General features: G+C 49.6%; 1 protein-coding gene across 1 annotated transcript in view; it reads right to left on the bottom strand.

Annotated features, from left to right (window-relative positions):
• Positions 1-27195, bottom strand: part of LOC144730785 (segment polarity protein dishevelled homolog DVL-3-like) — a 66934-nt gene that overhangs the window by 5950 nt on the left and 33789 nt on the right. Inside the window, 10 exon segments of the mRNA XM_078611533.1 lie at positions 457-588; positions 1251-1415; positions 4234-4301; positions 5318-5394; positions 6077-6216; positions 7914-7983; positions 17405-17498; positions 18874-19111; positions 20022-20140; positions 21231-21346. Coding sequence (XP_078467659.1) covers positions 457-588; positions 1251-1415; positions 4234-4301; positions 5318-5394; positions 6077-6216; positions 7914-7983; positions 17405-17498; positions 18874-19111; positions 20022-20140; positions 21231-21346 — 1219 coding nt within the window.

Below are 27195 nucleotides of genomic sequence, written 5' to 3'. Positions count from 1 at the left end.
TCACCTGAACTACCAAAAGCTCACAGATGGAAGATAAAGAGACTGAACCAGGTGTTATGGATTAACTGAGATGACTGGCAGATGCACCAGCTGTGCTCCCCACTTTACCAATTTACTGCGTTTCAGCCGCCCGGGCACTCTGCTCGTTGTTGTGAGCGTCGCTCCTCCGCCCTCCGCCGTTGCTGGATGGAGACTGCGTCCAACTGCCCAGTAGCGTCATTCACAAGCCTCGTCCACGGAGGCCGATCTTGACGCCGCTGGTACCGGTCATCGGCAAGTCCACTCGGCTCCACATCCTGCCGTACCACATCACTCCATCTCTTCTCTAGCCCGTGCCGCGTCCGTTTCGCCCCCTCTATCCGGCCAAACAGAAGCTGCTTGGGCACGCGGTGGTTGGGCAGTGTGGACCACGCGACCCGGCCCCTTCGACCCGGCCACCAACACGCTGGCACTCACCGATGAAGGCGTTCTGGATTTTGATCTTGAGCCACATGCGGTCGCGCACTTCCAGGCCGGACTCGGGCGCCGACATGGCCTTGGTGATGGTCACCATGTCCGTGTGCACGCTCAGCTGGTACTCGTCATAGCCTGCCGGGAGGAGAGGGGATTGGCGGGCACGGAGGGTCACGGAGGGCCACTGGTCACTAGCAGAGCCTTCAACGGAGCGGGAGGGGGGGGGCGGTAACACGTTCACAATTTGTTGCAGAGGTTCACGGTTAGAATCCGGCAGGCCACCCCTGGTTATTGCAGCGCTTGCGAGTGAACTGTGAAGTCCGACGCACCGTTTGCTTGGCGGGGGCACGTTTAAACGTTTAAGATCCCCGTGACGCCGCCGGCAAGGGCCGGGATAACACACAGCAGCACGGCAGGCGAATGCTCACTCGCAGGCAAGTGCTGGTATCCTGCCACAAAGGGACAGCTGCCACCAAGGGTGCCCCCTTTGAATGTACAGTGATGAGGCGCTTTGAGTGGCCAACACATTTAAATGCTAAACAAAATTCCACAAACCCCATTACCACGCCCATACCCAACCCACATTAAACCTGCGCCACTGTAAGCCCAACAGTAACCACAGAGTGATGTGTAGTAGTCCCAGGGTGAGCCCCGTAGTGAGCCCAGAGTGATGTGTAGTAGTCCCAGGGTGAGCCCCGTAGTAAGCCCAGGGTAAGCCCCATAGTGAGCCCAGGGTGACCCGTGCAGTGACCCCTGAGTGACCCGTGCAGTGACCCCAGGGTGAGAGCTGTAGTGACCTCTTGGGGACTCACGCTCGGACTCAGGTACAGAGGAGGTGAGCGAGGAGCTGCCGGAGGTCACGGTGCTCATCGAGTGGCTGGGCAGGTAGCGGGGGAACGTGCCCGTCATGGCCGCCGCCTGGGACACCCACACGGCCGGGTCGATGGGACGCACCGGCTCGTCTGGAAATGCGCACACACACACACACACGCACATTAACATACACGCATTCAAGTACACACACGCACATTAACATACACGCATGCAAGTACACACACGCACATTAACATACACGCATTAAAGTACACAACAACAACAACCGCCATTCGCCACTAAGTGGCAGTGACGTCACCACGACGCTTGTGCCAGGCCATGTGCACCTTGAGGCCACGTGAAGTGTCGAACGCCCGCTGGCAGGAGGTCACGGGGCAGACCCAGGTGCCACGGGTCGACTGACCGAGATGACTGGCTGATGCACCACCTGTGCCCCCTACTGTACCAACTTGCTGTGCTTTAGCCACCCGGCGCTCCGCTCGTTGTTGTGAGCGTCGCTCCTCCGCCCTCCGTTGTTGTTGGAGGGCGACTGCCTCCAACTGCCCAGTAGCGTCCTTCACGAGCCTCCTCCACTGAGGCCGATCTTGACACCGCTGGTACCAGTCATCGGCAAGTCCACTCAGCTCCACGTCCTCCTGTACCACATCACTCCATCTCTTCTCTAGCCCGTGCCGCGCCCGTTTAGCCCCCTCGATCCGGCCGAACAAAAGCTGTTTAGGCATGCGGTGGCTGGGCATGCGGGCTACATGACCCAGCCAACGCAGCCTTGCCTGCCGGAGGAGCTCACTGATGGGACTTTGCCCAGATCTTTCAAGCACTTGTGAGCTCCTCACACAATCCAGCCTGGTTAAACCCAGGATGGATCTTAGGCAGGCCAGCCTAAATGTTTCCAACCGGCGAAGATGCTCCACTAGGGGGGTCCACGTTTCGCAAGCGTAGAGAAGGGAGGGAATGACCGTGGCCGAGAAGACCCGAAGCTTCGTGCGGAGCGACAGACCAGGTAGCTTCCACACAGCGTTACGCAACCGATGAAAAGATATTGCCGCTCGACTGATTCAGAGTGAGACCTCTGCTGATAAACTGGAGCCGGTCATAAGCACACTGCCCAGGTATGGGAAACTCTCCACTCTCTCCACAACTGCCCCATCACCAATTGGGAGTTGTGGGGGTGGAGTGTCCGATGGTACAAAATACCCAGGCAGGTGCTTAGTTTTGGTGGGGCTGATGGTAAGGCCCCACCTCTTAGTGGCACGCTCCAGTCTCAGCAGCAGCGTCTCCAACTCCTCTTCTGAATGAGCAGCTATTACCAAATCATGGGCATACATAACGTGGTTGACCAATAGGGAGCCATCCCTTGATCGCACCCGGGCGTCGATCAGCCTCCCATTATATCTGTACCAAATGGAAATTCCCCCGGTACAGCTATTGAAGGCTTCACGAACTACGCAGTCGAAATAGATGTTAAATAATGTGGGAGCCAGTGGACATCCCTGTCGCACCCCAAGGTGTACAGGGAAAGGCTCCGACTCCCGGCCACGTAGTTTTACCCGGGCCCGCTCACCATCATGAAGGTCCTTAATGATCGTGAGCAGAGGGTCAGGGACTCCGAAAGCACGAAGAACAACCCAGAGCCCAGTCCTACTGATGGTATCATAGGCCTTGACCAGGTCAATAAAGCAGAGATGTAGGTCTTTTTGGAATTCCCTACACCTCTGCTGTAGCAGACGGACAAAAAATATGGCATCTGTGCAGGACCGCCCTTTCCTGAAACCGCATTGGGGCTCCGCAAGCATCTCCTCAGCGTGCCTAGCAAGGCGATGTTGAATAATCCTTGCCAGGACCTTACCCGGCACACTGAGGAGTGAGATGCCCCTGTAGTTGTTACAGTCGGTACGGTCCCCCTTCTTAAAGAGGGGGACCACCAGGGCATCCTTCCAGTCCTGCGGAACCCGTCCAGTGGTCCAGACTGTTGTTATGATGTCATATAGGGCAGTCTGTGCACAAACGCCACCCTCCCTCAGCATTTCGCTTGGGAGATCATCTCTGCCCGGTGCCTTCCCTGGTCTCAGACTCCGGATCGCCCTCAGTACTTCCTCAACAGCTGGTACCTCAGCCAGCCACTCACAGGGGGTGACCTCTTCCAATATTTGAGGCACCGCAGCCTCAGCAGGGTTATCCCAACTTTGTGCCATAATGTTTTCCTGGCTGAGAGATTTTCCCTCCCCCAGGACCTCACAGAAATGCTCAGCAAATCTGCAAACCTGTTCCTGGGGGTCGGAGATTGGATCACCGTTTTTTCCTCTAATGATGGTAATAGGTGTGGCGCTGCAGGTTACTTTTTTGATGGAGTTAAATAGTGATTTGTGATCGCGGGCCACTGAGGCAGACTCCATCTCCTCAGCAACCCGCGACCACCACCCATCCTTACAGCACCTTACGGCTCTCCGAACCTCCGAGCGAAGGCTGCGGTAAACCTCCTCATTCTCTTAAAGTACACACACGCACATTAACATACACGCATTCAAGTACACACACGCACATAACATACACGCATGCAAGTACACACAGGCACATAACATACACGCATGCAAGTACACACACGCACAATAACATACACGCATGTAAGTACACACACGCGTGCGAGTATATACACATACACACGTGTACGTATGTGTACACACACACAAACATGTATAAAGAAAGACAAAGATCCCCCAGTTTAGCCTTAACAGACTGTTGGGGCAAGCGCTGTTAGCGAGTAGTACCTATGAAGGCCGGCACGGCACTGAGTTGACCTAGGGGAGGCCCGTGACCGGTTCGGATAATGGCCACTGCTGTTGTTGGCCGCGAGCGGGAATCGAACACACTCGGTCTGTGTGCGCGTGTCGACTCACTCGGTCTGTGTGTGCGTGTCGACTCACTCGGTCTGTGTGTGTGTCGACTTACTGCGTGGGATGGTGAAGTAGCTGCGGGGAGTTGGGTCCCAGCACTTGGCCACGGTGAGGCTGATGGGCCTGGCGACACCACGGGTTTGTCCGTTCAGACACAAACACACACAATTGTAAATGCACATGGCATAGGTAAGTGTGTGTGTGTGCGCGTGCGTGCATGGGGAGCGGTAGTGTAGCGGTTGGTGCGCTGCGCTACGAACCCGGCGACCCGAGTTCGATTCCCGCTCATGGCCACCAACACCGGTGACGATTATCTGAACCAGTCCTGGGCCTCCCCTAGGTCGATTCAGCCTCAAATGAGTACCCGGTGCGGTGTGTAAACATCGCCACAAGGGAGACAAAGGCGGCCGGGCGTGGTGCTAGCCACCCACCCCCTCGTGTGCAGCAGTGCCTTACTTCATAGGTACTCGCTAACAGTAATTGCCCCTACAGTCTAGTAAGGCTACACGGGGGGAGCTGTCGTTTGGGGGCATGTGTACGACACAAGCATGTCCCTGCGGACGTACGCGTTTGTGAGTAGAGAATATGCACAAGCAACTAATTTGTTGTCCATCCTCCCCGCACCTCCGATTAGCACGGCTGGCCAGGTACGGTGCGAAAGAAATTCAACATACGTACATAGTTTGTTCAATCAGTGATTTCCCGTCCATCGTGCCGACTTGGCAGTTCCAATGACCGCCGCTAGACTCACGAGCTAGCCGTGCACGCAGGACGCATCGTCTGCGCCGTGTTCTGGGCCTCGTTGGTGCCCCCCCCCACCAACTCTCTGAAGCTGTTCGGCCATCTTCTGCAGGTGGCCTGGCCCCACGCGGTTCTCCTGAGCCCAGATGGAAGAGTCTCCGCTACTCGGGATCTCATCCCCTTAGCAGCCATATATGACCTGAGCCTACTGGCAGAAGATGCATGACCTGAGTCTACTGGCAGCAAGTATATGACCTGAGTCGACTGAGTGCATGGCTTGAGTCTAATGGCGACTACCGATCTCATCTTGGCAGCCACCGCAGTCATGTGGTGGAGTGCTGCGGTGCAATGCTCGCGCGCGTGTAACACGGCACACGCGTGTAAACGCCGTCACTCACCCGGGCTTGTGCACCACTTCCCGAAGCACACGGACCGCGTCGTCATTGCTCAAGTTCTCAAAGCTCACCTCGTTAACCTGCGCAGAAAGAAATGCATCATCAGCGTGAGCCAAGGACAACCCACCGCTGCGCGGCCAAAGCGCCCTAAGTCATGAAGCGTTGATTTTAAAAGGGCGGTGCAGTGAAGAGGATGAGGTCGCACGAGCCTGGTGGTGATTTATGAACGGGAATCCCAAGCGCCCGCATCAATCAGCACGTGGAGCGAGTGCCAATTTGGAATCGACACAAATTGAGCGTAAACGTTGCCTGCGAGGCAACGGGGCGGAAGCGGGCAGTACGAACGTCGTTGACAAAACAAATGAGATGGGCAGCAAAAGAAAATAACGACGCAGGCCGATCCGTGAGGTTTGTCACGTGAACAAAACGCAGCCTATGAGTTACTACTCCAGCACGCAAGTGTGTGGGAGAGTAAAGAATCATAATTTAAATGTGTAAACCGCCCTTAAGCAATCGTTTTCAGGAAACCCCCAACGTTTGCAATTCGAGTACGGACACAATCACATTTACGCGATCTAACCCGAAAAAAAAACTTTATTATGGACACTATTGGTGGCGAAAGCCTACCAACTACTCCACCTACGACGTGTTAAATAGTTACATTTTATTTATCGTCGCCATCCCGGCCCGGCTAGCCATGGCAGACTCTGCCCACCCCACCTTACCCCCAACCTCCCTCCGCCCCCCCACCCCCCACAGCACCTGCAGCAGCATGTCGCCGGGCTCAATGCGCCCGTCGGCTGCAACAGCACCGCCTTTCATGATGGAGCCGATGTAGATGCCGCCGTCTCCACGCTCGTTGCTCTGCCCCACGATGCTGATGCCCAGGAAGTTGTACTTCTCTGCAAACGACACGAGGAGTGGGAGGGGGGGTTGGGTCCTTCGTTCACTGGTGGAGGGAGGGGACTCGTGCAACGTGACAAAGCAGCAGTAGCAGTAGGAGCAGCAGCAGCAGTAACAGCAGCAGTAGCAGCAGAAGCAGCTGTAGCAGAAGCAGCAGAAGCAGCAGATGCAGCAGAAGCAGCAGAAGCAGCAGTAGTAGCAGAAACAGCAGTAGTATCAGCAGCAGCAGAAACAGCAGCAGCAGCAGTAGCAGCAGCAGCAGATGCAGCAGCTCGTAGGCGGCAGGGTTCGTGGCGGCGGCGGCGCAGCGCCCACGCTGACGCCACGCAGCAACAAGCGGCCTGCGTTCGATTCCAGACTCGGGCGACTTTCTCCGCGGAGTTTGTGTGTCTGTATCTTAGTATGTTCTCCCCCTGTTCTGCAAGGGGTTTTCCTCTGGGTAAGTCCCATTGGCAAACACAAAACACAACGCGACTGGTAATAGACCAAAAACCTCGCAGTGCTGAAATAAAAAACCACTACCTGCAAACAACTCAAATGGGATCAGACAAATCAGCACTCCCCACCCCCCTCCTACTGCAGAAAGAAAACTTGGCAGCAAAAGAGGAATGAGACTCAGTGAAGCTCTCCTGGACAAATTAGCGGAGTAGTAGGAGTAATAATGACAAAAATACATCACATCCCAATCCCATTCCATTGCTCTGCTGCAATCTCGTACCAAGGTGTACACATTTAGAAATGTGGACTGACACTATTTAGGATTATTGTGCTGCTATGTAAATGTCCAAATGATGAGCCACTTTTTGTTGAGCTTTTGTGATAGCCAGGTTGCTTCTGAAAAATACGTGAATACCTTCAGTGGGCTTTGCTTGGTAGGATGGGGATGTTTCGATTTAAAGCTTTCGTGACTGCAGGGATTCATATTCTTGGTTCTTTCAATAAAGTCACGTAGAAGGGAAATAATATAATATTAAAAACCGCCACTTTTTTCAAATTTTCTTGCTGTGGTTTTCACACCTGATGACGATTGCTTGTGTTGCAATCAAAACGTTGTGAGAATTTTATTGTTGTATTTTTATTATTTTATTATTTCCCTTCTACGGGATGGGGATGGTTTAGTTTTATTTGGAAGTGTTTGGGCGATTTGTTTACCGTTCTTGTACTTTGCACTCCTATCGTATTTTTCTACTGTTTGTTGTTGTAACATTCTTACTCCGTGCCCCGAATGGACATCTGTGAAAAAGAGTTTGATAGCTTATTAGATTCCTCCTGCAGTATCAATATTCTGATAGCGATAGTCCTGTCAGCAGGGGGCGATGTTTGCCATGCCAGTTTTTTTAACCAAATTCCGTAACTCGCGAGCACATTTATGGGATTTGGCAAAAAATGTGTACCGTGGCGACTCACGAGGCCTACGGCCCTTAATCGAATAACCTCCACTCTGAAGCAGCCAAGGCGTTTGTTAACCATGAATCCCGCAGTGTTAACCGGGCCAGCCACTGGCTTGAACCCACAAGCAGCGTACGTGCCACAAAGGGTGGCTTCATGGCTCGACTTGAGAACCCCGTTTCGCCACGGGCAGCGGCTAAGATGCCAGACTGGAACCGCCCCCCCACCCGTCCACCCCCCCCACCCTATACCCCACCACCCGGGGAGTCTGGGTCACTTGTCGCGTTCTCCCTCTCTGCCAACGCACCCATGTTGAGCGTCACGGTGATGATGTTGAGCGACATGGTGGAGTCCGTGATGCTGCTGAACGAAGAAGCCTGGGGAAACAGACGCACGGCGGCACGGGGGGAGGGGGGGGGCACAAGTCGGTAAATGTAAGAAGCGGGGGCAGCCCTAGACTCAAACACTGCATTAGTGTTTACCCAAGACTCAGACAGCCCTAGCCCAGACTCAAACAGAGCCCTAGCCCAGAAACAGCCCTAGCCCAGACTCAGACACTGCCTGCCCTAGCCCAGACTCAGACACTGCCTGCCCTAGCCCAGACTCAGACACTGCCTGCCCTAGCCCAGACTCAGACAGAGCCGTAGCCACTGTCCTAGACTTAACCCTGGACTCAAGACACAGCCCTAACCCAGACATAGCCCTAGTCTTAACTAGCGTTGAAATTTATCAAACCATGGAATAGCAATGAGACAAAGAGTTTTCTCATGGAACATGAAATGTCATGGAACATGAAATGGAGTCGTTGGATGTAAAATGGAGTCATGGGATACATGAAATGGAGTCATGGGATATGAAATGGAGTTGTGGGACACATGAAATGGAGTTGTGGGATACATGAAATGGAGTCATGGGATACGTAAAATGGAGTAATGGGACACATGAAATGGAGTTGTGGGATACATGAAATGGAGTCATGGGATGCATAAAATGGAGTCGTTGGACATGAAATGGAGTCATGAGATACATGAAATGGAGCCGTGAAACACATGAATTGAGTCATTTGACACGTGAAATGTTGTTGTGGGATACATGAAATGGAGTCATGGGACACATGAAATGGGGTTATGGGATGCATAAAATGGAGTGGTTGGACGTGAAATGGAGTCATTGGCCACATGAAATGAAGTCATGGGACACGTGAAATGAAGTCATGCGATATATGAACTGGATTCATGGAACATGAAATGGAGTCGTGGGGCATGAAATGGAGTTGTTGAACGTGAAATGGAGTCATGGGATACATGAAATGGAGTCATGGGATAAATAAAATGGAGTCATGGGATACATGAAATGGAGTCATGGGATACATAAAATGGAGTCATGGAATACATGAAATGGAGTCATGGGATACATGAAATGGAGTCGTGGGACATGAAATGGAGTCATGGGATATGACATGGAGTCATGGGACACATGAAATTAAGTCTTGGGATATGTAAAATGGAGTCATGGGATACATGAAATGAAGTCATGGGAAACATGAATTGGAGTCATGCGACACATGAAATGGAGTCATGGGATATATGAACTGGAGTTATGGGGGAGAAATGGAGTCGTGGGACATGAAATGGAGTCGAAGGACATGAAATGGAGTCATGGGAAACATGAATTGGAGTCATGGGACACTTGAAATGGAGTCGAGGGACATGAAATGGAGCAGTGAAATACATGAAATGGAGTAATTTGACACGTGAATTGTTGCCGTGGGATTCATAAAATAGAGTCATTGGATACATGAAATTTAGTCGTTGGACGTGAAATGGAGTCATGGGATACATAAAATGGAGTCGTGGGATACATGAAATTGAGTTATGGGATACGTAAAATGGAGTCATTGGACGTGAAATGGAGTAGTGGGACACATGAAATGGAGTCATGGGATACATGAACTGGAGTCATGGGATACATGAAATGAAGTCATGGGCCACATGAAATGGAATCATGGGACACATGAAATGGAGTCATGCGATACATGAACTGGAGACATGGAACATGAAATGGAGTCGTTGGACATGAAATGGCGTCGTTGGACGTGAAATGGAGTCATGGGATACATGAAATGGAGTCATAGAATGCATAAAATAGAGTGGTTGGATATGAAATGGAGTCATGGGATACATGAAATGGAGTCGTGGGATACGTGAAATGGAGCCGTGAAACACATGAAATGAAGTCATTTGACACGTGAAATGTTGTCGTGGGATACATGAAATGGAGTCATGGGACACATGAACTGGAGTTATGGGACATTAAATGGAGTCGTGGGACATAACATAGAGTCCTGGGATACGTAAAATGGAGTCTTGGGATACATGAAATGGAGACATGGAATACATGAAATGGAGTCATGGATGCACAAAATGGAGTCGTAGGACATGAACTGGAGTCATGGGACACATGAAATGGAGTCGTGGGACATGAAATAGAGTCAAGGTACACATGAAATGGAGTCATGAGGTACATGAACTGGAGTCGTGGGACATGAAATGGAGTTGTGGGATACATGAAATGGAGTTGTGGGATACATAAAATGGAGTCGTGGGATACATGAAATGGAGCAGTGAAACACATGAAATGGAGTGATTTGACACGTGAATTGTTGTCGTGGGATTCATGAAATGAAGTCATTGGATACATGAAATGGAGTCATTGGACGTGAAATGGAGTCATGAAAACATAAATGGAGTCGTTGGATACATGAAATGGAGTCATGGGACAAATTAAATGGAGTCATGGAATACATGAAATGGAGTCGTGGGGCATAAAATGGAGTCGTTGGACATGAAATGGAGTCATGGGATACATGAAATAGCGTCGTGGGATACATGAAATGGAGCCGTGAAACACATGAAATTAAGTCATTTGACACGTGAAATGTTGTCGTGGGATACATGAAATGGAGTCATGGGACACATGAACTGGAGTTATGGGACATTAAATGGAGTCGTGGGACATAAAATGGAGTCCTGGGATACGTAAAATGGAGTCATGGGATACATGAAATGGAGACATGGAATACATGAAATGGAGTCATGGATGCATGAAATGGAGTCGTGGGACATGAACTGGAGTCATGGGACACATGAAATGGAGTCTTGGGACACATGAAATGGAGTGGTGGGACATGAAATAGAGTCACGGTACACATGAAATGGAGTCATGAGGTACATGAACTGGAGTCGTGGGACGTAAAATGGAGTTGTGGGATACATGAAATGGAGTCATGGGATACATGAAATGGAGTCATGGGATACATGAAATGGAGTCGTGGGGTATGAAATGGAGTTGTGGGACGTGAACTGGAGTCATGGGACACATGAAATGGAGTCGTGGGACATGAAAAATAGTCACGGTACACATGAAATGGAGTCATGAGGTACATGAACTGGAGTCGTGGGACGTGAAATGGAGTTGTGGGATACATGAAATGGAGTTGTGGGATACATAAAATGGAGTCGTGGGACGTGAAATGGAGTTGTGGGACATGAAATAGAGTCACGGTACACATGAAATGGAGTCATGAGGTACATGAACTGGAGTCGTGGGACATGAAATGGAGTTGTGGGACGTGAACTGGAGTCATGGGACACATGAAATGGAGTCGTGGGACATGAAATAGAGTCACGATACACATGAAATGGAGTCATGAGGTACATGAACTGGAGTCGTGGGACATGAAATGGAGTTGTGGGATACATAAAATGGAGTCGTGGGATACATGAAATGGAGCAGTGAAACACATGAAATGGAGTGATTTGACACGTGAATTGTTGTCGTGGGATTCATGAAATGGAGTCATTGGATACATGAAATGGAGTCATTGGACGTGAAATGGAGTCATGAAAACATAAATGGAGTCGTTGGATACATGAAATGGAGTCATGGGACAAATTAAATGGAGTCATGGAATACATGAAATGGAGTCGTGGGGCATAAAATGGAGTCGTTGGACATGAAATGGAGTCATGGGATACATGAAATAGCGTCGTGGGATACATGAAATGGAGCCGTGAAACACATGAAATTAAGTCATTTGACACGTGAAATGTTGTCGTGGGATACATGAAATGGAGTCATGGGACACATGAACTGGAGTTATGGGACATTAAATGGAGTCGTGGGACATAAAATGGAGTCCTGGGATACGTAAAATGGAGTCATGGGATACATGAAATGGAGACATGGAATACATGAAATGGAGTCATGGATGCATGAAATGGAGTCGTGGGACATGAACTGGAGTCATGGGACACATGAAATGGAGTCTTGGGACACATGAAATGGAGTGGTGGGACATGAAATAGAGTCACGGTACACATGAAATGGAGTCATGAGGTACATGAACTGGAGTCGTGGGACGTAAAATGGAGTTGTGGGATACATGAAATGGAGTCATGGGATACATGAAATGGAGTCATGGGATACATGAAATGGAGTCGTGGGACACATGAAATGGAGTTGTGGGATACATAAAATGGAGTAGTGGGATACATGAAATGGAGCAGTGAAACACATGAAATGGAGTGATTTGACACGTGAATTGTTGTCGTGGGATTCATGAAATGGAGTCATTGGATACATGAAATGGAGTCGTTGGACGTGAAATGGAGCCATGAAAACATAAATGGAGTAGTTGGATACATGAAATGGAGTCATGGGATACTTGAAATGGAGTAGTGGGATACATAAAATGGAGTCGTTGGACATGAAATGGAGTCATAGGACACATAAAATGGAGTCATGGGATACATAAAATGGAGTCATTGGACGTGAAATGGAGTCGTGGGATACATGAAATGGAGTCACGGAACACATGAAATGGAGTCATGAGGTACATGAACTGGAGTCGTGGGACGTGCAATGGAGTCGTGGGACGTGAAATGGAGTTGTGGAATACATGAAACGGAGTAGTGAAACACATGAAATGGAGTAATTTGACAAGTGAAATGGAGTCATGGGAAACATGAAATGAAGTCATGGGATTCGTGAAATGGAATCATGGGATTCATGAAATGGAGTTGTGGGATACATAACATGGGAGTCATGGGAAACATGAATTGGAGTCATGGGATATATAAAATGGAATCGTTGGACGTGAAATGGAGTTGTGGGAGACATGAAATGGAGTCATGGGACACATGAACTGGAGCCGTGGGACGTGAAATGGAGTTGGACGTGAAATGGAGTCATGGGATACATGAAATGGAGTCATGGAATTCGTGAAATGGGGATATGGGATGCATAAAATGGAGTGGATGGACGTGAAATTTAGTCATGGGATACATGAAATGGAGTCATGGGATACATAAAATGGAGTCATGGGACACGTGAAATGGAGTCGTAGGATACATGAAATGGAGTCGTGGGGCATGAAATGGAGTAATTTGACAAGTGAAATGTTGTCATGGGATTCATGAATTGGAGTCATGGGATACATGAAATGGGAGTCGTGGGGCATGTAATGGAGTCATGGAATCCATGAAATTGGGTTATGGGATGCATAAAATGGAGTGGTTGGACGTGAAATTGAGTCGTGGGATACATAAAATGGAGCCATGGGATGCATAAAATGGACTCATGGGACACATGAAATGGAGTCATGGGATACATACAATGGAGTCGTTGGACATGAAATGGAGTCATGGGATGCATAAAATGGAGTCAAGGGACACATGAAATTGAGTCATGGGACACATGAAATGGAGTCATGGGACACATGAAATGGAGTCATGGGATACATAAAATGGAGTCGTTGGATGTGAAATGGAGTCATGGGATACATGAAATGGAGTCATGCGACACGTGAAATGGAGTCGTGGGATACATAAAATGGAGTCGTTGGATGTGAAATGGAGTCATGGGATACATGAAATGGAGAAGTGGGGCATAAAATGGAGTCATGGGATACATGAAATGGAGTCATGGGATACATGAAATGGAGAAGTGGGGCATGAAATGGAGTCATGGGATACATGAAATGGAGTCATGCGACACGTGAAATGGAGTCGTGGGATACATGAAATGGAGTCGTAGGATACATGAAATGGAGTCGTGGGGCATGAAATGGTGTGATTTGACAAGTGAAATGTTGTCATGAGATTCATGAATTGGAGTCGTGGGATACATACAATTGAGTCATGGGGTACATGAAATGGGAGTCGTGGGACATGTAATGGAGTCATGAAATCCATTAAATTGGGTTATGGGATGCATAAAATGGAGTGGTTGGACGTGAAATTGAGTCGTGGGATACATGAAATGGAGTCATGAGGTACATGAACTGGAGTCGTGGGACATGAAATGGAGTTGTGGGACGTGAACTGGAGTCATGGGACACATGAAATGGAGTCGTGAGGTACATGAACTGGAGTCGTGGGACGTAAAATGGAGTTGTGGGATACATGAAATGGAGTCATGGGATACATGAAATGGAGTCATGGGATACATGAAATGGAGTCGTGGGGTATGAAATGGAGTTGTGGGACACATGAAATGGAGTTGTGGGATACATAAAATGGAGTAGTGGGATACATGAAATGGAGCAGTGAAACACATGAAATGGAGTGATTTGACACGTGAATTGTTGTCGTGGGATTCATGAAATGGAGTCATTGGATACATGAAATGGAGTCGTTGGACGTGAAATGGAGCCATGAAAACATAAATGGAGTAGTTGGATACATGAAATGGAGTCATGGGATACTTGAAATGGAGTAGTGGGATACATAAAATGGAGTCGTTGGACATGAAATGGAGTCATAGGACACATAAAATGGAGTCATGGGATACATAAAATGGAGTCATTGGACGTGAAATGGAGTCGTGGGATACATGAAATGGAGTCACGGAACACATGAAATGGAGTCATGAGGTACATGAACTGGAGTCGTGGGACGTGCAATGGAGTCGTGGGACGTGAAATGGAGTTGTGGAATACATGAAAGGAAGTAGTGAAACACATGAAATGGAGTAATTTGACAAGTGAAATGGAGTCATGGGAAACATGAAATGAAGTCATGGGATTCGTGAAATGGAATCATGGGATTCATGAAATGGAGTTGTGGGATACATAACATGGGAGTCATGGGAAACATGAATTGGAGTCATGGGATATATAAAATGGAATCGTTGGACGTGAAATGGAGTTGTGGGAGACATGAAATGGAGTCATGGGACACATGAACTGGAGCCGTGGGACGTGAAATGGAGTCGTGGGATACATGAAATGGAGTCGTGGGATACATGAAATGGCGTTGGACGTGAAATGGAGTCATGAGATACATGCAATGGAGTCATGGGATACATGAAATGGAGTCATGGGACATGAAATGGAGTTGGACGTGAAATGGAGTCATGGGATACATGAAATGGAGTCATGGAATTCGTGAAATGGGGATATGGGATGCATAAAATGGAGTGGATGGACGTGAAATTTAGTCATGGGATACATGAAATGGAGTCATGGGATACATAAAATGGAGTCATGGGACACGTGAAATGGAGTCGTAGGATACATGAAATGGAGTCGTGGGGCATGAAATGGAGTAATTTGACAAGTGAAATGTTGTCATGGGATTCATGAATTGGAGTCATGGGATACATGAAATGGGAGTCGTGGGGCATGTAATGGAGTCATGGAATCCATGAAATTGGGTTATGGGATGCATAAAATGGAGTGGTTGGACGTGAAATTGAGTCGTGGGATACATAAAATGGAGCCATGGGATGCATAAAATGGACTCATGGGACACATGAAATGGAGTCATGGGATACATAAAATGGAGTCGTTGGACATGAAATGGAGTCATGGGATGCATAAAATGGAGTCAAGGGACACATGAAATTGAGTCATGGGACACATGAAATGGAGTCATGGGACACATGAAATGGAGTCATGGGACACATGAAATGGAGTCATGGGACACATGAAATGGAGTCATGGGATGCATAAAATGGAGTCAAGGGACACATGAAATTGAGTCATGGGACACATGAAATGGAGTCATGGGACACATGAAATGGAGTCATGGGACACATGAAATGGAGTCGTTGGATGTGAAATGGAGTCATGGGATACATGAAATGGAGTCGTGGAGCATGAAATGGAGTCATGGGATACATGAAATGGAGTCATGGGATACATGAAATGGAGAAGTGGGGCATGAAATGGAGTCGTGGGACGTGAAATGGAGTCATGGGATACATGAAATGGAGAAGTGGGGCATGAAATGGAGTCATGGGATACATGAAATGGAGTCATGGGATACATGAAATGGAGAAGTGGGGCATGAAATGGAGTCATGGGATACATGAAATGGAGTCATGCGACACGTGAAATGGAGTCGTGGGATACATGAAATGGAGTCGTAGGATACATGAAATGGAGTCGTGGGGCATGAAATGGTGTGATTTGACAAGTGAAATGTTGTCATGAGATTCATGAATTGGAGTCGTGGGATACATACAATTGAGTCATGGGGTACATGAAATGGGAGTCGTGGGACATGTAATGGAGTCATGAAATCCATTAAATTGGGTTATGGGATGCATAAAATGGAGTGGTTGGACGTGAAATTGAGTCGTGGGATACATGAAATGGAGCCATGGGATACATAAAATGAAGTCATGGGATACATAAAATGGAGTCATGGGACACATTAAATGGAGTCGTGGGATACATAAAATGGAGTCGTTGGACATGAAATGCAGTCATGGGATGCATAAAATGAAGTCATGGGACACATGAAATGTAGTCGTGGGATACATAAAATGGAGTCGTTGGACATAAAATGGAGTCATGGGATGCATAAAATGAAGTCATGGGACACATAAAATGGAGTCATGGGATACATAAAATGGAGCCATGGGACACATAAAATGGAGTCATGGGATAAATAAAATGGAGTCGTGGGATGCATAAAATGGAGTCATGGGACACATGAAATGGAGTCATGGGACACATGAAATGGAGTCGTTGGACATGAAATGGAGTCATGGGACACATGAAATGGAGCCATGGAATACATAAAATGGTGTAGATGGATGTGAAATGGAGTCGTGCGACACGTGAAATGGAGCCATGGGACACATAAAATGGAGTCATGGGACACATGAAATGGAGTCGTTGGACATGAAATGGAGTCATGGGACACATAAAATGGAGTCATGGGATACATAAAATGGAGTCGTTGGACGTGAAATGGAGTTATGCGACACGTGAAATGGAGTCGTGGGATACATAAAATGGAGTCGTAGGATACATGAAATGGAGCAGTGAAACACATGAAATGGAGTAATTTGACAAATGAAATGTTTTCATGGGATTCATGAAATGGAGTGATAGGACACATGAAATGGAGTCATGAGATACATGAACTGGAGTCATTGGACATGAAAAGGAGTCGTGGGACATGAAATAGAGTCCTGGGATACATGAAATGGAGTAAATTGACACATGAAATGGAGTCGTTGAATACATGAAATAGAGTTGTGGGATACATGAAATTGAGTCAATGGACACATGAAATGAAGTCGTGGGACATGAAATGGAGTCATGGGAAATGGAATGGAGTCGTGGGACATGGAATGGAGCCGTGGGATACATGAAATGGAGTCATGGGACACAAGAAATGAAACCGTGTGATATGAAATCGCGGTTGGCTTGTGTCCTGCATGCCGCGCGTTTCCGCCAGGCCTGGTCGAAGCCCGGCCGAGACGTGGGAGAGAGCAACCCACCCGGTCCATCTCCTGCATGCGGTGCTTCCTCCGCCGGCGACGGTGGCGCTTAAGAAGCCGCGAGGAGCCCGTCTGCTCGGTGGACGTGCTGAACCTAGATGGAGCACGCACACAGGCACGGGCCGGCGGTTACACGGGGACAGCAGCAGCAGCAGCAGTCATCACGATGGGAGCAGGGTGGCGAGCAGGGTGGCCAGCAGGCAAGAGCCGCGGCTACTGGACAGTCATCTAGATAGATGGCTGCAGTTACGTGCTATGAACGAGGGACAAAGCCCGAAACGTTGCCTGTTACATATATTTCCTTTGAAGGCCACGGTGTCATTGACGAAAGCGCCGAGTTCAAAAAAAATTCATGATAAATATATATACACGTGGCATATATCGCTTGGTTTGACACACAGCTCAGAGACGGGGAGATTAATGAAGGAAATGGAACAAGTGCTGAACGGCTCACGAAGAAGGACGAAGAGAGGTCCGCTCGGAACGACTCTGAGAATGAGAGAGGGGGAACGCGTGGATTGCGCAGCAGGTCGATGACATACGTTTAACTCAAGCAGCGTTGAGGGTCGCTGCGATGGCTAGGAGATGTTAACTACCTCGCCTGGAGCCTTATCTGGTAAAATGAACAAGAATAGTTTCGTTTTTATAGTTTATAGTTTTTAGTGGCCTGCAAGGGTTGAGGCCCGATGGAGGAGATTAGCGGTAAGAGTGGCAGTTGAGCAAAGGATATCGGCCGTGGAAACTGAGAGATTAAATCGGCTCGCGTGTAGGTGCTGGGTGGATTGTCGCTTCGCGGGATCGTGAGAGATATTCGACATCTTGGGGAGAGGCCTTCATCCAGCAGTGGATTGATAACAGTTGATGGCGATTATTAACTTGTTGGAGGCCCAAAACTTCCAGTAGCCAGCAACAAACTATTTTTTTTATGTTTTATTTTACCAGGTAAGGGCCACTGAGCTGTGGAGCTCTTTTTCAGAAGTGACCTGGCTATCACAAATGACAGCCCAACGAAGTGGCTCATCACATGGAAATGTATAGCAGCCAAATACTCTAAATGCGTGACGTTCTAAATGCGGACGTGAAAACCAGGGGAACCGGAGAAATATCCTCGCGACCACGGGGAGACATGCAAACACCAAATATACAGCAGGCGTCAGGATCGGGGATCGAACCCACGACTTCTATACCAGGCGAGGGAGTTAACATCTCACCACCGTGGCAGAAAACAGCACCACCCACGTTGTATTGGATAAAAGAGTGCAAAAAAGGACGGCGGGAGTAAATTGTTCAGTGGAACCGAAGACATCCGGCAGAGTTGACGAACAACAGCGATTGGCCGGCCGAGCAAAACGCGTTACGTCGTGCCAATGTCATCGGTCACGGCCCCGCACGCCAACGTCGGCCCAACGTTGCGGTGCGTGTGTGCATGCGTGCTGGGGCGAGCGGGGCCCCTCCCGGGCGTCGCTCACCGGCTGGCGTTGTCGTCGTCCTCGTCCTCCTCCGAGTCGAAAGCGCTAGTCTCCTCCAGCTCGCTGCTCACCACGCTCGACGCGTCGTACGCGTGCTGGTGAGGCGCCGCTGGCGCCGCGTGGTGGTGGTGGTGGTGGGGAGCCGCCACTGCATGGTGAGGGGGGGCGTGGTGAGGGTGCTGCGGCGCGTGCAGCGGCCGGCCTGGCACGGGCTTCACCAGCCCATTCGGCCTCGGTCCTGTGGTGAAAACATCAACAATGTCATCGATGACAATGTCAAAGATGACGACGATAATCCTGGTTGTTTTAAGTTAGGCCACGATGATCTGGCATTAATTTGTGTTGTAAAGGCCCTCCACCACCCGACACGGCCAAACATCGGAGGGTCTCAATGACACGGATTGTTTCCAAATCGTTACGTGGCCTAACCAAAAGATCTCTTGCAATATTGGCTGCGGTGTGCGTTATCTTAAAACCTGTTTTCGTTTTCTCCAGATTTTCATCCCAATTGTGCAATCAGCTTCGCGTCGTGAGATGGATCCATTCAGAAAACTCGCAGAGCACCACGAGCCCCCCCCCCCCCCCCCCCCAATTCGTGTTCAGCCCACGGAAGCGGATATCGCAGAGTTACCTTCAAAGTGCAGTGCAGCGAAACCCCCCCCCCCCCACCGTTGTTCTGTGCTTGTACATTTCTGCGTCTACGCCCCCCCGCCTTCACCAACCCGGACAAAGACAGAGATACGGACGGGCGGACGGAGCTAATGCAGCAACGCTGTCACCCTGAGCAGGAAAGGCGCCGCCATCCGACGCTGCCGCTAATCCTGCGCCTGCTGCGGCGTCCCACGAGGCCGCTCTGAGCCTGCAGGCGCACGCGGGCCAGAGCAGCACGGTGGAGGCGGGGGGTTGGTGGAGCAGCTGTTGAGCGTGACCACCAGCGTGACCCCGCCCGAGTGACCCCCAGTGACAGGGTGGAGGAGGGTGGCGGTGGGCGGCGGCTGCTCATGTCGGAGCATCCTCCAACGATCCGTCCGTCCATCCCTGCTCGGAATAATCCGGCAGTTCTGAATGAATGCAGTGGTGTCGGTGACGTGGTGGGGAGGGGGGGCGGGAATTGGCAGGACGGCTCGAGATGCGAGATTCACGCGCACCTGTGTGCTCATGCCGAGGATCCCGGTCTCTCCGCGACCGTCTCTCGCTCCGCGCCGACAGCACCGACTCCGTGTCTGTGGCCTGGTCCAGGCTTTCCTGGCTGCCGGCGGGGTTGGGGCTGAGACATGCAAACAAGAACTGAGATGTGCCGTGTACCCCTTTAACGGGCTGTTGGGTGTTGGTGAGCGCCTGTGAAAGCTGGCACGGAACGCAGGAGGGTGGTGTGGCCAGCACCACAACAGATTTTGGCGACGATGATGATGATGATGATAATAATCATGGTGAAGATAACAATAATGATGAAGTTGAGAGGTACGGTGGATGTGGTGTGCTGGGTGCAGAAATGTTTAAAAGGGTTGATCGTAGACCGGAGTAAGTGGCATGTGACGAGCATCCACAGCTTACTGCAAAAGGTATACTGAATGTGGTGTGCCGAGTGTGGAAATATGTCACAGACATGAACAGACCTGGCTGAAATTAAGCCCTCGTCTCACAGAGACACCCACTGGCTGACACAGAGACCCACAGACACCCATAAAAGACTTACATAAACTCACACAAGAGACACGATCTTATCGAGACCCCGTAGACTCACGAAGAGATGCAGTCTCACGCATAGGCTTAATTCAGTCGCTGAATACAGATGAATATTTTCTGGGTTGCTGGTATAGCCTGGAGCGGTGGTTCTTAACCTTATTTTGCTACTGCTGCACTTCCCCTTGTTGAATTTTAATTCAAACGAGTAACCCCCTTGGCCTGACCCAACATGGTCCTGAGAAAATAAATGTACAAATAATGAACATCAACATTTTGTCCATCTTGAGAGGAATCATCCTAACAAGTTAGTAACTGCAAGCGAATAAAAAAATGTCAACAGACGCTCTGCGTGCGTGATGTCATTTGCCAGCGCTCGCTGGTTGCTCTTGGAAACCAACATTGCTTACGATCAATGAGTTTAGAAAGGTCTTCTATATCATTGTAGGTTTCCAAATGGTTTAAAAATGTTATCGTAGTTAGATTAATACGCGATCGCTCACCAATGCCTTTCACGTACAATATAATTTCGCATGTTTATAAATCACCTTGCGTAACACACACCCCCCTGGTTGAGAAACCACCGGTCTAGACTACGTGAGCGGAATGATTAAGCTCCTCAGCCTAACAGCGAGAGTGTATAGTGGACGCGGTGTCCCAGGTGGGGGTCTTACTGGAAGGAGGGTGGCCGCGAGTCTCCTATACCGCCTGTCCGCTCCAGCGGCGGGGGCAGCTCCGCCTTGGGCTCCGAGCACTGCGAGCCGGTCTCCGAGGGGTCGGCGGCCACCAGCTGATGAGCACAAGGCAAGCAGTTCATTCACGAGGTTTGACGATTTTAAAACAAAAACAAAAAAAACTACACAATTTTTTTTACTGACCTATTACGTAGCGAACCTGGCTATCACAAATCATAGCTCAACGAAGTGGCTCACGTGGACATTTATAGCAGCCAAATACTCTTAAACACGTGACGTTGATTCTAAATGTGGAGGGAAAAACCAGAGGACCCGGAGAAGAATCGACGCAACCACGGGGAAAACATGCAGAATCCAAATAAACAGCAGCAGGCGTCAGGGTTGGGATCGAACCCACGACGCCGGTATACCAGGCGAGGTAGTTAACAAAAAATACACGAGGTGCAATCATTGCGCGTACGCCTGGACGCATCTGCCCTCTTATGAGCATTAATAATAGTGGCTTATCGTCACGTAGAAATTTAAAGCAGCCAAATAATCTAAACGCGTGATGTTGATTCTAAATGTGGAGGAAAAAAACCAGAGGACCCAGAGTAAAATCCACGTGACCATGGGGAAAGAGACACAGCAAACTCCAAATAAACAGCAGGCAGTAGGTTCGGGATCGAACCCACGACCTCCTGTATACAAGGCAAGGTAGTTAACAAACACGAGGTGCAATCATCGCGTGTAAGCCTGGACATTGTTACGCTTTCCAACCACGCATTTGCCCTCTTATGAGCATTAATAACAATATTGATATTCCAACTCAAAAAATGCTTTTACATCGCACCTCAAACATTCCAAGGGCACCCCCCAGTGGCAGCTGTCCCCGTGCGGCACGAGGTACATAGCACCTGGCCTGCAAGTGGCCATTGGTCTGCCAGGAGTGAGGGAGAGAGGCGATTGATGTTGTGTGTGATCCAAATCGAGGGGATTTGCTGGGTTTTTTTTACATTTCTTCCAAACTTGGACCGCGGAACGCCGGCAAACGCAGTGATTTGACGGTCACAGGACCAACGCGACGTCCACTACGAAGCAGACGGCCCGTAGTATTTTATGGTGAATACCGCCGCCCCCCCCCCCCCCCCAGGTGCGTGACGTCATTTATTCCACTGGGATAGCAATTCGGGCTGCGAATTAGTTGTGTTGTTTAAAAAAAGAAATAGAAATAACGGCCTTTTGTTAAGAAGAGGGATATTCCGGGGGTAACGTGCCGCTGAATTAAAATCTGGCAACTCGAGGGCTCCCCGTGGAAATATCGCGGCACGCGTCCTCATTATGCGTTGGTGCAGAGCATCCCGTGGTAGCCGGTTTTGCATCACCACGTGTTCGAGTCCACCGGGCCTACCTCATGGCACCACCCTCAATATTATCCACGACAAGCATCTTTTCCAGCAAACACACTCCCCGAGCGGATTCCATCTTTCTGGGCCTCATCGGCAGAGTCGAAGCAACGGACACAACGCCGCCCAAAGTACATGGCGGGGGGGGGGGCAGTAGAAGCTGCTGGGATACGAGAACGCGTGTTTGTGTGCACAGACGCAGACCGGGGCTCTGATGCGTGGATTTTCTTGCACCTCCGATTGGCAAGGTTGGCTACGTACGGTGCAAAAAAAGTTCAACTCACACACAGTACATACGTACATAATGAGCTGCAGGGCTGAGCAGCAACTCATTAAACATTGGGAGCAGGAGGTGGGGGGTAAATCCAGCACCCACCTCCACATGCCATGACAATTTGCTTAATTATTCAGAGCTGCAATTACAAACTGAACTCTCTTTGTGCTATGTAGTCTTGTTTGCATTGTTACTAATCAACTAATTAATCTACGCATTGTCACAGCTACGTGTAAATAGGAAGGAGGGGAGGCTTGGTCTCGTCCCCCCCCATCCCATCAACACGATAACAACGGACTCAGAGGGGCTCTCATCTGTGTCGCGAGCCTTTCGCGACGAGCTGGGAGGGAGGGGTTTCGACGGGTCGTCTGCAGTCGGTGGCGGCTTGGCCGCTCCACGGAAGGGATTGAGATAGGGGAGAGAGATGTAATCGGAAGAGATATACGGGAAGTGACAGCAAGGGAGGTGCACGTTCTCATCCTCGCAGCAGCGGCTTTCGGGTGGTCATCGTACAAAGACGGTGGTCACCGCAGCGCGCGCCTTAAGATTCGCTTCTGCGGCCGTCTGAAACGCCGCTCGCTCTTTCTTCCAATACAAGGCAGCCACTGGGATCGATGCACTTTTAAGTGTAGATTGAAGAGTAATTTCTTTACAACCGCTTTTTGTTTTTAGTTTGCTGTCCTTATTCGGCACCTCCGAGGAGCACGGTTGGCTAACGTACGGCGCAAAATAAGTTCAACATACGTACACACGTTCAGAATTGTGGCGGGAGAGACGTGCAGTAGGGGACACCTAATCACCGCCACGCTGTGTGTGTATATATCAGAGGAGACTGGGGGGGCGGGAGGTCACGGGACAGTCCCAGGTGCTACGGGTTCTCAGGGGAGGGAAGCCCGCTAATGGCAACAGCTGCCTTCTTCTGCACACAACGCCGGCCGCACGGCCCCCCCGCCCCCCACCGTACAAACACTTGCCGCCACGTCGCCCCACCGTACAAACACTTGCCGCCGCGTCGCCCCCCCACCGAGCCGCAGCGCCGGTTAGCGAACAGCTGTTTAAGGCCGGCATGTCGCACACGCGCAACAACGGGGGAAGGGGGGGCGTGGAGGCAGTGTGGCCTTGCAACTATCTTTACATCCTTCAGCTGCACACACGAATCTAAACTAATACACTTTTTAATTATTTTACCAGGCAAGGCCCCACCAAGCTATACAGGTGTTTTTCAGAAGTGACCTTGGCCACAATTAAGTGGCTTATCACGTGGAAATATATAGCAGCCAAATAATCTAAATTTGTATTTATAGATGTGGAGGGAAAAACCGGAGGACCTGGAGAAAAATCCACGTGACCACGGAGAGAACATGCAGGCGTCAGGGTCGGGATCGAACCCACGACCTCCTGTATACCAGGCGAGGGAATTAACATCTCTCCACCGCTAGATTTTAACTTGACCGGGAAACGTGAAAGTGTCATGATTCCTGGACAAGATTCCATACGAGAATGACGATGATGTTGATGATAATAATAAAATCAGTTTTATAAAGCGCCTTTCAAACTGGTAATCTCAAAGCACTATACAGTCGACGTATAACTTGAAACAAAAAACACTGACCACACCAGTAAAACCCCAATCACAAGACAATAAAACCCAAATATACAAATATCCAACTGATCATCGGTGGATGCCAGGGAAGCTACTTATAAAACCCAGTTAGAAATGTCACGATGCAATCGAGTTGAGTAAATCGTGCACGACAGTAGAAGAGTAGGCCCAATACCAGCGTAGAAGAGCGCCCCTCTCTCATGGAGGTTCCTACGCCAGCAGTGTCACTCCTCGAGCAAAACACTGCAGGGCTGCACCTCTACCTTTATCCATAATTAGCACACGGAGGTGTTGGTAAATTGCGTTAAGCCCAGTTATCACAGCTCCGTCATTACCTTGGGGCGACTCGTTGGGTACCCTTGAGAGTCATAACCGTGTGATCCGTGCCCGCTGCGCTTCGATCTGTCCTGGCAGTGACCGTGAACGAGGACACTGGGGTAGTTTGCTCATCAATACACGATGGAATAAAGTTTCGGTAGTAACTCCCGCGTTGTTTTCCTCGCTTCCACTTGCGCGATCTTCCCTTCGTCGTCAACTGCGACGCGACTCGCTCCCAACACCAGCCGACGCGCGCACGCACGCACACAAGGACTTTCTGAGGGGGTGACGAGATTCCACAATGGCATCTGTTTATCTGTACACCTCTATGTACACGGTGAGCATAAGAATCAAATCTGGCTGTCGCCTGATGAAGCTGGTTGTAATTACTGGCGAAACGTCGTACTCAGATTGTAAATATTGAGGCTTTACTCTCCCAACACACTGGTGTGCTGTACTAGTGATGAATTGGCACGTTCCGTTTACGTGACAAACCTTACTAATTGGCTGTGTTGGGTGGTGGCGGGTTTAACGACACATTTATATAATTACGCGATCTAACCTAAAAATCTTGTATTATTTAAGAATCACAATTGGTTCGAGTTGGTGAGCCATTGTTATAATAATCAATATTCTAACCATTGTCTCCTGTGCACGGGGGCTAAGCTCCATGAGAGGTTGTTTTTTGGTTTGGTCACGTAAATATAAGTGTGTCGTTAAACCCGCCACCGCCCGACACAGCCAATTAATAAGGTTTGTCACGTCAACAGGTTTGTTACGTCGGGTGGCGGCGGGTTCAAAGACACATTTATATTTACGTGATCTAACCCAAATAAAAACCCTCTAGTATGGACAATATTGGTTGCGAAAGCCTACGTCGTGGTAAACGGGGGCTAAGCTGTCCGCGTGGTGGCCGGGAAACCGCCCGTTCACAAGAATCCCTCCCAGAACAAAAAGCGGCAGCAGGCAATGGTGGCCGTAAGCGCAACGACGATTCCTAAGAGAGGATGAAGCTGCCACGCGGCTCTCTCACTAAGAGAGGATGAAGCCGCCACGCGGCTCTTCACAGTCCCCCTTTCCCTGCTGTCTCACGGTTTAGATTTCTCCGCGCTGGGTGCCTGAGACAAATAGTATCCGTGCGGATTACCACACGCAATGGCGGTGGTGTCACGTGACGTCCTTTGTGCGAGGCATGATGGGAGAGGCCCGATCCTACGGGTCACACTATCCCCTGTGCACGCTTTCCGTCCAGGAATCACCATCTGCGTGTATTGGTGTCGTTCAATGATGCGCTATGAATAAGAAGGTCCACGGGCCAAAATGTTTCCTGTTATATATTACCGTACTTTCCCTTTAAGGCATCGGTTCTTAACTTGGGGTGCATCACGCACCCCCTGGGCATGCGAGATGCCCTTTCTGGGGGTGCGAGACGTGGACAGATTTGTTTTAGAAGGTAAATCATTGAAAACACAAATTTAGTAAGGGCACGCAAGTACAACAGCTACTTTGTTTCATCAAACCCTATGTATTTATTAACATTATACATTTTTGTTTTACAATTGGGAACCAAAGGGGTGCAAAGGCTGCAGTAAAGGTGAAGAACCGCTGCTTCAAAGCCACATGGTGTTAATGGAAAATGTGTTGAGTGGTCTTGTTAGCAGCTGTGCTTGTGCACCACTGCCAATGCAGCCGCAGCAGAATCACCAAATAATGCTTGGATTTGAATGACTGAATCACTGCCTCGTTTAACGGCTAGTGATGAGCACCACAAAGACACAGTTCCCCCGTACAGTCTAAGCAGGCTGTTGGGGCAAGTGCTGCGAGCGAGGACCTCCGAAGGCACATGAGGGGGTGGTGCGGCCAGTACAACGCCCGGTCAACCTTTGTCTCTAAAGTGCTGATATTTTACACACTGCACCAGGTACTCGTAAAAGGTTGAGTCGACCTAGGGGAGGCCCAGGACGGTTAAAATAATTTTTCCCACCGATATTGGCCGTGAGCGAGAACCCAACTCGGGTCGCGAGGTTCGTAGCGCAGCACGCTAACTGCTGCGCCACTGCTCCCCATGAGCGCCAAACAGGCACAAATCCAACCGCGTCTCTCCTTTTGCTTATGCTCGCAAACCACGACCACTCTTGGGTACTCCAGATGAAAAGCGACACTGATGTTAGCCTTTGGCCGGGCATCAAATCACAAATCACCGGGTTGGTAACATAGTTCGCTAACCACACACAGCTTTGCACGCGCACACATACATATATATGCATGTACAACAAAGACAAAGATCTCCAGTGTAGCCTTAACAGACTGTTGGGTAAAGTGCTGTTAGCGAATAGCACCTACGACGGCCGACATGGCACACGA

This window comes from Lampetra planeri, chromosome 36, assembly GCF_965212315.1.
Source record: "Lampetra planeri chromosome 36, kcLamPlan1.2.h2, whole genome shotgun sequence".
NCBI classification, from domain to species: domain Eukaryota; kingdom Metazoa; phylum Chordata; class Hyperoartia; order Petromyzontiformes; family Petromyzontidae; genus Lampetra; species Lampetra planeri.
Note: the sequence above shows the minus strand (reverse complement) of the source record. Positions and strands in the feature narration are given on the sequence as shown.